The 15,352-nt window shown below is 47.0% G+C and overlaps 1 protein-coding gene across 1 annotated transcript in view; it reads right to left on the bottom strand.

Annotated features, from left to right (window-relative positions):
- GFOD1 (glucose-fructose oxidoreductase domain containing 1) overlaps nt 1–7,289 on the bottom strand; it is a 115,097-nt gene extending 107,808 nt beyond the window's left edge. The window contains exon 1 of the mRNA XM_037842582.1: nt 6,247–7,289. Coding sequence (XP_037698510.1) covers nt 6,247–6,499 — 253 coding nt within the window. The 5' untranslated portion in view covers nt 6,500–7,289. The remainder of the gene's footprint in view (nt 1–6,246) is intronic.
- Between the last annotated feature and the right edge of the window lie 8,063 nt (nt 7,290–15,352).

Below are 15,352 nucleotides of genomic sequence, written 5' to 3'. Positions count from 1 at the left end.
TGTACATTTTCAAAGCCAGATAGCATCAACCAAATAATCACTCAGCTGCACCTAATTCCAGTGAGATGAAATGAGGTTGGTGATGCTTGACTTCTCCTAAGAGTAAATAGAGTAATTTCTTTCATTTACATAATGCCCACAGGCTCCCTCAACCCTCTACCAAGTTGACAGACTAAAATCTTCTCACTTGGTACTCAGGGGCAGGGATCCAGAGTGAAATGCAATCACCTTTCCCCACAGGCTTAGGATAGAATAGATGCAGAAGGGGCTTACTTCAAGGAAGAACTGGAAATTCAGTGTTCACAAGGATTTCAGAATCGGTTATTATTCTCAGGAAAGACACACTGAAAATCCAAATGCACAACTGTTATCTGCAGCAGTGTCTCTGCTGGGCTGGCGAGGATGGCCGGTGGGTTCCAGTCCCAACCCTATTTTCCACCCCACTCTGTCACCTCTGTCCAGCAGCCCTCCTGTACATTGAGCAACTGCTGACACCATTGCAGTAGGACGGGAAAGGGCAGACTGCTCCAAGCCCACAGGGAGGCCAAACAAGTCAGGGCAAGATCTGATGTGCACCAAGATCAAAGCTCAGCGAAACCCTACAGTCTCAGTCACCCTCCCAGAGGAGCCTTCCATCCCACAGAGAGGCTTCACAAAGAAAGTCTACACTGCCATCTCCAAAAAACCAGGACAGGGATCACTGAAACAAGGGTTGTCACCTGAAACACAAAGGCAACAGGTTTTTTGAGGCAGTTTCCCAGCCAGTTTAATAACTCACAGCAGGGATGTCTTCTTTTCCCCAAGGCAGTGAGCCAACACTCTATGGGGTCGGCTTCTGCAGCATCCACATCACCTGGCAGCTGGAGAAAAATCCTGAATCTCGCCTCCCACCCCAAAATCTGCATTTTTGACAAGATCTCCTGGTCATGAGGTTGCATATCAAAGTTTGGGAGGCACTGACTACTGCACACCGGGCAAAAATGCTATGTATTGACTGATATGTCCCGTTTACAACCTTCTGTCTTCCCAAAGCATAACTCACTCAACAAAAATGCATTTGTTCATCATGCTACAGATGTTTACTGCTTAGTTGCCTGCCATTGTCTAGGGGAGATAAGGCTGGTGAGCAAAGCAGGCAAGGGCTCTGTCCTCAGAGAACTTCCACTCTAGTTGGGGAGATGAATGGCAACTAAGAAAACAACTAAATGAGTGAAAGAGATAACCATGTGCTGTAATAGTGCTGTCCCAAAGATGAAGAGGACAAGAGAGGAATAACTGGGAGGTGGGAGGTGGGAGGTGGGGGTGGGGGGCTAGGGGTTGATTGGGAGGGGAGGTTCCAGAAAGGCCTTTCTCAGGGGCAGACATTTGAGCTGAAAGTGGAAAGTGAGATGGAGCCACTCATTCAAAGAACTGAGGACAGGACTTCCAGGCACAGGGAAGAGCCAGGAAAAAGGCCCAGTTGGGAAAGGGCTTGTTGAGTTAAAGAAGAGAAAAGAGGCCCAGCACCCGCACTAGATCTGTGGCCCTTTCCACCCTTCTTGGAGGATGGTCAGCCCTGGAAAAGGTGCAGTTGCAGAGGAGGTGAGCAAGATGGGCTAGGCAGCCAGGCCAAGCCAAATAAGTCACTATAAGGAACCTGGGTGTTATCCCAAGTGCCATGGAAGCCATGGGAAGGTTCTACACAGGGGAGTAACCCAGTTCCTTATCTGTGATTGTAAACATCACTGTCCCTGTTGCCCAGAGGATAGACTGCACAAGAAAAAAGCTTGGCCCTAAGGAGACAGCTGGGAGTTGATTGCATTAGTCTAGGTGGGAATGGGTGCAGCGGATGACGGTGGTGGCAGAGGAGGTGGAGGCAGGCGGACAAATGGGAGGCTTTTGGGATTTGACGAACCCCCAAAGGCTGAACCGGGAGCTGGGCTGGGCCCCGGGCCCACTGCTGCTCCAGATGCAAAGGTGAGGGACACAGGCCCTGCCCTGCCTGCCTTCCGGAGCTGGCAGTCAAGGGGCTTGGGGGGAGGCACGGGAGGAAACCCACAAAATGCACCGTCATTTCAGATGTCAGTTAATTTGGCAACATCTCTGTTCAGTGAAATGTGCACATACCTTTTTTAACCAGCATTTCATGTATTTCTCCTACAAGCAGACCAGCATGTGTGCAAAGTGACATATGTTGAAGATTATCCATTATGTGTTTGAATAAGGCCAAGATTGGAAACAACTGAGATGTTGGTTAAAATGGAACTGGTTAAAGAAATTTTGATTTCTCCATTCAATGAAATACTATGCAGTCAAAAAAAGAAAAAGGAAAAGAAAAAGAACAAGTATGCTTTTATAGTCTAAGACACATATATATGTATATGTACTCAATTTAAATAAATACAGAAACAAATTTTTAAGATGATATGGTTGCATGACAAAGGCAGGATTTATAATAGGATGTATGGAATGTTACCAATCGTGTAAAAAGGTTTCAAAAAGAATTCTCACATGTGTATTTGCTGGTATATACCTACAAAACTCTCTGAAAGGAGGCATAAAAAATGGGTAATGGTGATTGCCTCCAGCACAGGATAATTGCATGGTTGGAAGCTTCATGGTGTACTTTCACAATATCTGAAGTTTGTACTGCGTGAATATTTAGCCTATTTGCAAATAACTAAATAAAATTTAGATTTTAAATAAATGCATTAGAACGAGTGCTAGAAAAGATGGGGGCAGGTGGTACGGGGATCCCAGGGGTTATGCAAGGGGATGAGGGTGATTCCAGGAGGAGGAGCACTTGGGCTGAGTCCTGGGAGATGAGACGGCATCAGCCACAAGCACAAGGCGGAAGGGTGTTTCCAACAGAGACCTGGACTTACACGAGAAAGAGGTCCATGCACACCCGGCATTTGCAAGAGCTGAAGCTCGTGGGTTCAGCGATGGCGGCAGATCAGGCATCACAGGCTCACGGGAGGTCGTATCTGGCCTGCTGAACCCGGAAGAAGCCAGGGCTTTTCCTGGAGGCAACAGGGAGCCCTTGCAATGGGGAAGGGGGGTATGATCAGGTTTGTAGTTCAGCAGGGTAACTTGGGCAGCAGTGAGGAAGGCAACTGACAAAGTTGATGGCTCAGAACCAGGTAAGGGTCTGGACCACAGAGGAGGAAGTGAGGGGGAAGGAGGGCTGTGTCAAGAGAAGAGGTCACCCAGATTTGGGAACTAATTTCCAGGAGTGGGGTAAAAAGGAACAAAGGATGATTCCAAGATTTTTACTCTGGCAACCAGGAGAATGCAGCTGCCATTACCTGAGAGTAGGATCCCCAGTAAAGGAGCAGGTTTAGGGGTGAGGAGAGAAAGAAATGGCTCGGAATGTGGGTTTAAATCTCTAGCTATATGACCTTGAGCCCTTCAATTCCGGTCTCTGAATCTCAGGTGCCTCATTGGTTAAATGGGATAATAATATCCACCTTAGAAAATATTTTAATCATGCAATGAAATGCTTTATAAACTGCAGCACCTACCACATTGCCTTGCGCATAGTAGGCATTTAATAAGAAGCAGCCTTGGCCATTGTAGAAATTGTAATTGTCAAAATATCTCCACAGCAGAGCAATGCTTAGTTCACTGCGACAGGAATTTAAAGGGAGTTCTGTTTTGTTTTAATTAAAAGAGGATGTGCAACAATTCAGTTGACTCAAAGTGTCATTCCTCTTTGGTCCCTGGTGCACTGTGACAATTTAGGAGTCCCGAAACACAATCGCCGTGGCTGCACAGCAAGTCAAAGCCCAGGCCCTTGCTAAAAGGACAATTCCCCGGGAGTAGTAAAAGACTGGCTCCTTTCAATTCCACACAATCACCAGTGTCTATGAACTCCCAACAGCAGTACCAACCTGATAACCGTTTGGGATTTTTCACTTCCTGTTTGTGTGGGAGGAACCTCCAATCATGACTTTAAAGCAAACCAAGATGACCACCTTACTGTGTACTCACAGATACAACGTGAAGAAGAGCCTCTTTGGGGGATTTTCTAGTGAAAGTGAAGGGTAGAAAGAGACTACAGTCCAGCCAAATCTAAACCCAGTTCCTCCATATTTTCTATAATCACAGACTAACTGGAATTACCTACAAAAGCAGGAGTTAAAAAAACAGGCCAAGATCTATCACAAAAACATAAAGGTGGGGGGAAGGGGCTTTTCCTTACTTGTGTATATTAAATCAGTATATTTCTCAGGCCTCTTAAGCTTGGCTTTGAAGATGTAACTCTCTTAAGCTTGGCTTTGAAGATGTAACTCTCTTAAGCTTGGCTTTGAAGATGTAACTCTCACTGATCTTAAGGGAAAAAAATCATAAGGATTTTTAAAAATAAGGACAGAATCTATGCATAATTTGCACCAGTCTCTTGAAGCCAGAGCCCCCATTTAACTATTCATGGTTAAAGTCCCAGAGATGGTCAAAAAATGGGAACATCCTTGTTCCCCAAATTGTAGCTATCCTGGAAACATGCTACGGGGTTGCTCTGTGGGTCTGATCTGCAGGATGTTGTTGCCAAAGCAGGGAGAAGCTGTGCTGCAACAAGGGCTTTCCGATATGATCAGTCAAAAGTCCTCTAGTATGGGCAAGGCCCAAGACAAACCTGTTTTATATAAATTGCCCCAATAGATTTATACTATAGGATGGTTATAATCTATCTGATATGCACAGAACCAATGGACACACTGAAGTCAGCTGCCCAACATATATATGGGTAGCCCTATATCAAACAGAAAAGAAACTCTGGCCGGAGTCAAATGGCACTCAATTCAAAGTCAAAGAAGCCAGGCTATAAAGTCCAGATGCTTAATAAAATTAAAGTTAAAACTGACAGCCTTGGTCAGCTCCCTTAGGAATCACTAACAAGTCCCAACAGAGTCGATAATAGAATGGCCTGATACAAATGGCTTTCCATGGAGAAAGAGTTCTACATTCTGTTTCCGGGGCTGTGAAGATAGAATTAAAATATCTGGACGTTTTCTACCCTGAATCCATACCTATTTTTAAAAATAAAACATTCTTTCCAAGATTACATAAATTACCATTGGTTTCTAGGTGTTGTCTACATTCCTTCCAGTTCTCCCGAGTTCTAACTCTGCTGTATTGTGCCCTAAGCTTTGTCTCTTTCCTCTCCAATAAAAATACCAACTTTCAAGGGCATATATTACCTCAGAACAGTAAGGAGTGAGCAACCTTCCTGGGATTGTCTTAGGAGTGTGAGGAGGGCCGGCGGACAAAACAGGCACTTATTTTTCCTCTGAGCATGACAGAGACGTGCTTTTTCTGCCCTAACATGGTTCAGACAGCCTGGGAGGGGGTGAGGGGCAGTGAGCTCACTGTCAACACCTGGCCTCAGTACTATTCCTAAAGGGAATTAAAGAGGGAACACCACAGGCTTCCAGATGAAATTGGCAGCATTTGGCCTTTTCCAACACAAAGCATCCCTGCCTTTGGAACAGTTGCACCCATCCCCTACAAATTTAATACCTAGTATCCCAAATCGACACAGCAGAAAATTCCAGCGTTGCTACACGCGAAACGTATATCCTTCTGGTTTTACCAAACCAGTTTTTCCTAACCTACAACTGCCCTGAAAACGTCCCAATAGATATACCCTTTTCCAGTCACTGCTGCCATCCTGGCCTGCAGCTCAAAAGATAAAATTTTTTCTCTAATCTCACACTAAACTAACTGACAACACAAAAAAATGACCACAAGGTGCCACAGCTGCCAAACAACAGGTCTTCCACCGCCCGCCCCCAGGGAAACCCCGGAGACACGTGTGGGGCCCTTTCTCCGGGCGTTACTGGGCGCGCACTCGCCTCTCACAGGCGCGCGCGCAGGCACACACAGGCACTACACACGCAGCCGAGGACTTAGTTTCCTCTCCCCGCAGAGCAGCCTGTTCCAGGTCCTCCGCACCTGCACCACCGCACCCCCAGCCGGCGCGGCCCTGGCTCATCCCGATCGCCGGAACACACGCATCCTCCAGCACAATCGCCACGTGGGGGAAGCGCGTGTACGTGGTGCCAGGAGAGAGGAGGGAAGGGCAGAGGTGGGGAAGGCCACGGATGAGGGAAGGAGGGAGCTCCAAGAGGGATATGGGATCTCAGGTCCCCGGAGCAGGGTAGATGCCCTGTAAGCTTCTGGGAGGGGGTGGCGGCGAGAGGAGAAAGGCAGCAGGAAAAGAATTGGGGAGAAAGCTGGAGAGGAGGTGGGGGAGGGGTTGCTTACCCAGGGTTTTGACAGCGATCTGCCTGGTTAGGGGCGGGGGCAGGTTGATGCACACCAAGTCCACGTCTTGATGCAGCAGCACCTCGTCAATGCGGCTAGTGTAGAAGGGGACGCTCATCTCCTTGGCCAGCTCCTCCGCTTCCTCCGGCGTGCGGCCCCACAGCGCCTTCACCGAGAAGCCCTCGTCTTTCAGCAGCGGGATGATGACACGGGCCGTGAGGCTAGTGCCGAACACGCCCACCCCGGGAAGCATGGCTGCTCAGGTCCGCCAGGTCCTGCTTCTGCTCCGATTTCCAGTCGAACTCGCGCACACTCCCCTCCAACCACCCACCCACCAGTCCTGTACCCAGCTCTTCCCGCCGACTCCGCCGCGACGCGCCAGCCACGGTGCACCGGGCAAGGAGCCCAGGGTGCCAAGGGCGCACAGAGATGCGGCGGAGCAGGCTCCTGGCGCCTCAGTACGGTGACCGCTACAGTGTCCGCCACGCGGGGCTCCCGGCCTTCCTGGAGGCGGCTGCAGCGACACCCCCAGGGAGCCTGAGGCTCCGAAGCCCCGCGGAGCCCCGGTTCAGGCGGCGTCCCCTCCGCAGCGCCAGCCGGCTCCGCTCGCCCCGCCAAGGCCACTCCATGGCCGGCTCATCCCCGCGTTCGCGCCTTTGCAGCCCCAGACCGGCTTTCTCCCGCGTCGTTCCCACAGCCGCCGAGTCCCTCACACCAGCCTGTGCATCCTGCCAAAACCCAGACCGGCTCAGCTGCGGGCTCCCCTTTATCCCGCGAATAAAATAATCCAGCGGCCACCAGGAGGCCAGTTAAGGATGCAACTCGGAGCGCGCCGGGCGCGGAGCCCGAGCAGCAGCGTGGTGACCACGACCCGGCGCCAGCCTGCTCATTCTGCTGCCATGTTCGCCCGCAGCGCCGCTCGGGCAGCCTCGGCCCCAGGCCGGCTCGGGCTCCGGGATCCCGCGGGGACAAGGGCGGAGTTGGCGAGTTGGGCTGTCAGAGGCCGGGTGTTCCTGCACCGCCCTCCCCGCAGCGCCGCGCGCCATTGGCCGTCGCGCGTCGCCCCCGCCCCGCCGCCGTCGGCTCCGGGTGCGCGCTGCGCTGGGACCCGGGAGCCGGGCCCGACTCCTCCCCCTGCCCGCCTAGCTTTCCTTCTGCTCTCCGCTCTTTCCTTTCTTTTCTCTTCAAGACCTCCTTCTTCCCCTCCTCGCTTCTCTCCAAACCGCGCCCCACGCAAGCACATAAACATATAAGGCAGGGCGCGCCCTAGTAGCTTAGTCTTTGGTTCCCTCGTAAGAGGACAGTCGGCGTCACCGTTTGGAGAGGTTAGGGGACTCAGCGAGGTCTGAGCCGCGCGTGATTACAACCTTCGCTCCGGGAGCGTTTCCTACGTGCCGGGCACCATGCTAGGGAAGCTTTCCAGGTATTCTCCTCTTTAATCCATCCACCAATCCTAAGGTTATTCACGTAACCTTTTACATTTTACCATTGACGTAACTGAGCCCCGCGGAGGTTAAGGGTCCCGTGCAAGGTAACACAACAGGTAGATAACAGGCCTGGGATTGGAATCCAAGCTCTAGAGTTTGGGCGCTGAACTAGACGTCTACTGCCTCCATCTGAGCGACACTGCCCCCTCGCGCGCGCCACCCCTCCCCGTCCCGGTAGTGCACGCACTGTCCAGTCGCCTTCCTCCCCGGCAGTCTAGTCTTGGCGGGCTCCGCTTTCCCCCCGCCCGGAGGCCGACGCCGGCGTAGGTGGGGTTACGCGTGGCGGCCGCAGCGAGGTTGGGGTGTCCGAAGTGGCTGCGGCACGTGCTACTCCTGTCTCGGCTCTCCCGGCGGATACATTGCGTTGGCCAAATGCCATGCCCGCCGCTCAGCCTCAGGCTCCGGCTCCTTTTGCCATCGTTTCCCGCACCCTGTGCGCAGCCCCGCTTGTCCCCTACCCCCACGTCCTCTTCCGAGCCCTCGCAGGGGGCGGATCGAGGCTCGCCCGGGGTCCCCTGAAGCCGTAGGGACCCCTGCGCTCGTCCCTCCGCCTAGGTGGCAGGGAGCAGGCGCTCAATAAACATTTGCTAAATGAATGAATGATCACTCTTTGAATGACCGCTTGTTGCCCAGTTGGAGCTAGGAGCGGAGACCCAAAGCTGAAGAGCGGGGGCCGTTTCCTCCAGCGAAAGATCCCCGGAGCGGGCAGGGGTCCTTTGCTTGCATCTCTCGTCTATAGCACTCCCCAGGAGTGGCACGTGGTCCTCTTCAACACGTGGGTGGAAAACGTGATGCTGCAAGAGTTTAAAACAACTTGTAACAACTGGCAGCGAGGCGGGACGCGGGCAGAGAGCATGCCAAAAAAGCTTGTGCGTGGCGATGTGGGATGAGGCTGACCTACGGGCGTTAGGGGAACGGCCCTGAGAACCCTGGATGGTGGGGGTGGGGTGCTGGCAGAGACCCGGGGAAGGCTAAGGGACAAAAGGGGGTGTTGCCATTAGCACTGAGCAGAGGTTTTGTAAGAACCGAGGCAGGAATACAAGCAGCGGAAGGGGTGCCGGCAGTGGTGGTAGACAGGAGACAAATTGACAGTGCAAAAGAGGTCGGGTCACGTGTCAGCCTGGCGCCGCTTGGCGGATGCCTGGTGGCACAGCCCGCAGAGCCAGAGGCTTGAGTTCGACTCTTGGCTCTTGCCATTTACTGGCTGTTGGACCATGGGCAAATTACTTCACCTCGCTGTGCCATTATTTCATTTGTAAAATGGGGGTAACAGTAGCATCTACCACATAGATTTTGTAAGGATTGCACGAGTTAATATAAACTAGTGTTTGGCACAGAGTAAGCCCTATATAAGTGTTGAATAAATAAATATGGAGAGTGGATCTGTTATCAACATCATTTCTTGATAGGAGAGACAACTGTACAAGGCCAGTGATATCCAGCTAGTAAGAGGGAGTTTTGTTTGCATTATTTTAAAGGGAACTCTACCCCTAGCTTCTGTGTGAATAAAAATAAGACCTTTTATTTACACAATGTCAAAAGAAAATTATCACACTTGATTCTCATTAGAAATGTGTGAAATAAACATTATTATCCCCATTTCATAGAAGACAAAACTGAATCCTGGCAGCAAATCAAACTGATAGGTCTAAAACAGACGCTTAATTCCCAACCCTCCCTTCAAACTGCTCCTTTCTCTGCTGTCCCCATCTCAACAAATGGCAGCGCCATCCCACCAGTCGGCCAAAAACCTTGGTCTCCTTTCTTTCTCTTACACTCTATTACCAGTACATTCAGCAAATCTTTCAAAGTGCACCGCGAGTCTGACCACTTCTCCCCACCACCACAGCTATCTCCTTGGGCACATCACTGTTATCACTACCAGGAGCACAGAACTAGCCCTCTCGTTGGTCTCCCTACTTCCACTCTTCCAGACGGTGGTCCATATTCTCCACTCAGCAGCCAGAGTGAGCCTTTAAAAGAGAAGTCAGATGATGCCACACCCAACTGATCACCCACCAGTGAGTTCCCATCACCCTTAGAATAAACTCCAGAGTCCTCAGGATGATGTAAAAGGCCCTTCCTGATCTAGGCCCCAAGCCAATGTGACTCATCACCTTCTACCTTCTGCCCCACGCTCTGCATTCCAGCACGCTGGCCTCCACCCTGTGCCCAGGACAGGCCGAGCATGTTCTTTGCACCCAGGGCCTTTGCACTCACTCTTTCCTCTGCCTCACTCCTTGCCACTTCCCCACCCCACCTCCACACACATCCACATGCCTCACCCTCTCACTTTTCTCAGGCCTCTGCTCAAATGTCCCCTCCTCAGATGCTCTTGCCTGGCCATTCCATCTCAAATGACATCTCTGTCATATTGCATCCCTTTGTTCAGCTTTATTTTCTTTTGTGGTCTTTCACTGCCTCACAATATATCATATACATGGGTATCTGTTTACTGTCCATCTCCCTAACCACATTACAAACTCATTGAGGTTAGAAATTTGTGTGTCCTGTTCACTGCTGAATCTCCAGTACCTAAAATTGTATCTGGCACCCAGTTGACATGCGGTACACGTTTGTTAAATGAATGCTTATATGTTCTTCTAACTATGCATTGTTATAAGAATTGTATGAGTCAATATTTGTAAAATCCTCAGTGAAGTGCCAAATGCCATGTGCAAGAATGGCTTAGGCACAGGAAAGCAGAGTACAGCAGGGCCCCTGCCCTCAGGTTGCCTAAGGTTGGTGGACGGGGACATGGGTTGGCCATGGCAATACAGCATGACAAGTGCCATGGGAGAGGCTCACAAGGATGATTTGGGAGCAGGGGAGGGCCTTTGAGATCAGAACATGAAGCCTGTGAAGACATGCAGAGAGAGAAGTGAGCTGGATCCTAGTTGTCAAAGACTTGCTGGAGTTAGCTGGATGAAAGGCAGAAGCATATTCTGGACAGAGTGAGGCTAAAAACAGGCTAACTCAAGGCAGAAGTGTCTGTGGAGGAAGTCAGGGTGTGTCAGGGATTCACTGAAGGATCTAAAGCAGAAAAGGACATAATCAGATTGGTGTTTTAGAGCCTACATGCAGGCTCCAGCATGGAGGGTGGACTGTAATTGGGATACTGGGGCCAGCAGTGCTTGACAGTGAAGTGGGGAAGACTGAGCTAAGGCAGCAGCCATGGCAATGAAGATGAACCAGAGCAAAAAGAACACTTCATGAGATAACAAGAAGGTAAAATCTGGGCCTGGTAGCTCACTGGGAGTGGGAGTGAGAGAGGAGGAGTGGAGAGGATTTATCTCCAGTATGGGGCTAGTGGAGAAGCTGAGGGTACATTTGTGTCCTCCACACTAACTCTGTGGGCTTTGTTTCATCAGTACTGGGCATGGAAGGATTACTCTAACCAAGCATCTATGGTGAGCTTCTGATAATAAAGACCTTTGAACTCATAGTGCTATGCGCAACGTCTGTTGATTATTCTTTGTCTTCTTTATGCAAATCCCTCTTCAACCCTGGATCCCAAATCCCAGCACAACTTTTTAATTTTATTCAGTTTTATTGAGATATATTCATATACCATACAATCATCCATGGTGTACAATCAGCTGTTCACAGTACCATCATATAGCTGTGCATTCATCACCCCAATCTATTTTTGGACATTTTCCTTATATCAGAAAAAATCAGAATAAGAATAAAGAATAAAAGTAAAAAAGAACACCCAAACCATTCCATCCTCCCCATTCCATCCTATATTTAGTTTTTGTCCCCATTTTTCTACTCATCCATCCATACCCTGGAGAAAGGGAGTGTGAGCCACAGGGTTTTCACAATCATACCATCACACCATGTAAGGTGCATAGTTATACAATCGTCTTCAAGAATCAAGACTACTGGGTTGCAGTTAGACAGTTTCAGATATTTCCTTCTAGCTATTCCAATACACTAGAACCTAAAAAGGGTTATCTATATAGCACATAAGCATACCCTCCAGAGTGACCTCTGAACTCCCCTTAAGATCTCTCAGCCACTGAAACTATTTTGTTTCATTTCGCTTCCCCTTTTTGGTCAAGATTTTCTCAATCCCGCAATTCCAGGTCCAGGCTCATCCCCAGAACTTTTAAAGCAGTTCTGAAAATAAGCCTAAAATTTTCTTTCCCTTCAATCCATGATTTATTTAGCTGCGAACCTCTACTATTTGCATTTGGATGGAGATTTTAGGCCCAATTTAATAGTGTTTAAATAATTGTCACATGACTCCAAAAGGAACATTCTAAATCTCTTTTGAGAAATAAAAACAAAAACAGATTCATTTTTTAATCTTATCCTTCAGATGATGATAAAATGGAATTTCTTCTCATATTAGTTAACTTAATGATAATTCATAATATTTTTTCACTGCAAAAGCCATTTGTACATACTACAGAAATTTCAGGAAATAAAATGGAATCACCCTTAATGTTTCCATCTTTACATAGCCACTGTAAATAACTTAGTTTATTTGCTTCCATAATTTTGGAAATATCTTAATATTTAATGAAAAATAAGAGTTTTGCTATTTTTTAAGTTAGATTTGTTTATTGCTGTCTCATAAATGGTTGGTAAAAGTTGCAATCAAGGCCCCTTTGGTACTGACACAAAGTAGAAACTGTCTTTGCTTATTTTTAGCTGAGTGTCCAAAATATAAACACCTAATATCCTCATAAATCTTAATATTTATGAAATGGAACACTTTTCCTCTTTGAACAATTACAGCTTTGCCACGTTGAAAAACTTGAATAATTATGACTGCCAAAGATCCTGGAGCAATAGCAAACAGTTCTAATGCTCGTAACACTGAAACATGTTTCTGAATTTCTTTTCATTAACAGAGTTTTTAAAGACATCCATTTAATATTACACTTTCAGCTCTTTTCTCTTTTGTTAATAATAGCAGCCACTTATTGTGTGCTTGCTGTACACCAGACACTATGCTATGCAGTTTGTGTGCATTTCCTCCTCGGAGCTCTTCCAGGAAGGTACTATTAGCCCCAATACTATAGATAAAGAAACTGAAGAATAGAAAAGGTGAGCAATTTGCCTGAGGTCACAAAGGCAAGGATTTTACCTAAACCATCTGATCCCAAAGCAGTATGTAGTCACTAGGCATGCTGCCCTTTAATTTATGTTGCATACCACAGCCCCTATTTTTCATTGACAACAGGGCTCTTGGCTCCTCTAGGAAGAAAGCCCACTTAGGTTTGCTCTGAAATTTCCTCTCTGTCCCCTAACAATGAACTGAACCCCTGAGCAGTGGGTTTATCCAGATCAAGAAAAGTAGTGCAGTATGTGCTTGTGGTGCTGTTAGCTGGGGAAAGGAGTATGGGACAGAGAAGAGCAGCCACTCTGTCACCAGCACTGCAATATCTTAAAGGGCAAAATGCCAAAATGATAAATTCCTGCCATCATCTGGATGTTTGTTCTTTACAAAGTCAATCTCACAGATGTTTCCAAACACAAGACTATTTGGAGAGTTTCCAGATATTCAGATGTTTCCTGTCATGTAAAGCAAACATCCAGATAATTTAAATTTTCAGTTAAAAACAAAAATGAAAAACCTGTTTTGATGTCATATAGTGAGTACATAACAGAAAAGATAGGATTAGTTAAAACCAATATGAGCTATTAACCATCCTAACGGCTACTTTAGATGAAAGTATGTACTCAGCAATTTAAGGTAGGGGAGAATTAATTTCACCAGAAATTGTTAAATACTTCCTCTAAAGTATTTAGTTATTAGACAACAGCAAAATACTACTGATAAATAATTCAGTCCCAGCAAATATTTTCAAATCTTTGACCAAAATGCATGGAGATCTTTCCTCATTTAAAAAAATATATATTTTATAACTATTTTTAAAAATCAGTTCTTATTAATTTACCTACTTTACTTTCCTATATTGAAGATCATTATATAACCAATATCAAAAACAGAGATGGGAACATTTGCAGCAAATTCAACAGCTTTATTAGGGAAAAACTTATATAAATTTATTATTTAATCATTAAGCCACAAATACGTAAATTAAAAAGATGGAAAGGTAAAATACTTTTAGTAATCAAAGAGATAAGATACATTTAATTCTCTAAAATTGAGAGTGTAAATTAAATTTATAAGTTACTTAAAATTAAAAATTAAGATCACATGTCTGTCTTTCAAGGGGTCAATGGAAACAAATGGCTAGTGGCTACTATATTGGACAGCACAGACATAGAATATTTCCATTAAAAATTTTTAAAGATTTTTAAAACAATAATACTAGGGTTGCTGGTGGCTGTGAAAACTGGTACAAACACTCCGGAATTAATTTAGTAATTTGTTCCCAAGAGCCCTACAAATAGTCATATCCCATGACTGGGAAACAAAATCATTTTAACTAGGGAGACAAGGTTTTGGGTGTAAAGTTGATAATTTGTATGATTTTTATATGGTGAAAAGTTGGAATTTCTTTCATAGAGAACAATAGGAAAATGGGCAGGTAAGCTATGGTGCAACTGACCCCATCACTCCAATGCAAGCTCTCTTGACAAGGACAACCTTCCTAATGTCAAATTCAGGACTTGACCTCTTGGCAGCATTCAATCCAGTTGGCCATGTCCAACATTCTGCACTCCCCTGGTTTTCTTCCTTCTCCTCCAGCCTATCCTTTTCAGTCTCCTTTGCTGCCTTCCACTGCATTCAACTTCTAAAAACATTCACTCCTTAGCACCCTACTCTGTCTCTTCAGCATCAACCTAGGTTAGCTCATCCTTATCATAAACACCATCTGCAAGCTGACACTCAACTTGAAAACTCCAATCCCAATTTCTCCCTTCAGTTCCAACTTGAATAGCCCCATTCCTTCCTCCTGGCTCCACTTGTTTGATTCATACACGCACAAAATGAAACTCTTCATTACCCCTTCTCCACAGCGATTCCGCTCAATCCTTCCCATCTATCCAGTTGTTCAAGCCACAGATGGAGAAGTCAACCTTGATGCTTTTTCCCTATTTCTCATCAATGATACCCAACTCTTTTATTTTTATCTGCAAAGGTAGTCCAAATCCCTTCCTCCACCTCCGTGATGGTTGGGTTCATGTGTCAACTTGGTCAGGTGATGGTGTCCAGGTATCTGGTCAAGCAAGCACTGGCCTAACAGTTACTGAAAGAATATTTGTGGCTGGTTTATGAAATCATCAGTCAATTGACTGCACCTGTGACTGATTACATCGACAAAGGGTGTGTCTTCTGCAATGAGAGAATTCAATCAGCTGGATTTAATCCAATCAGTTGAAGACTTTTAAGGGAGAAAGAGAGAGGACCTTCACTTCTTCAGCTAGCCAGTGATGAGGAGTCCATCGAACACCTTCATTGGAGTTGCCAGTTTGCTGCCTGCCCTACGGAATTTGGACTCATACACCCCCACAGTTGTGTGAGACACTTTTATAAAATCTTATATTTACAGATATCTCTTGTTGGTTCTGTTTCCCTAGAGAACCCTAACTAATCCAACCTCTTTCCATCTCTATGATCTAGACTCCCAAGCCAAGCCACCATCTTCTCTTGCTTGGACTGCTGTGGTAACATCCTAACGGGACCGACGCTC

This window comes from Choloepus didactylus, chromosome 7, assembly GCF_015220235.1.
Source record: "Choloepus didactylus isolate mChoDid1 chromosome 7, mChoDid1.pri, whole genome shotgun sequence".
Classification (NCBI taxonomy): Eukaryota; Metazoa; Chordata; class Mammalia; order Pilosa; family Megalonychidae; genus Choloepus; species Choloepus didactylus.
Note: the sequence above shows the minus strand (reverse complement) of the source record. Positions and strands in the feature narration are given on the sequence as shown.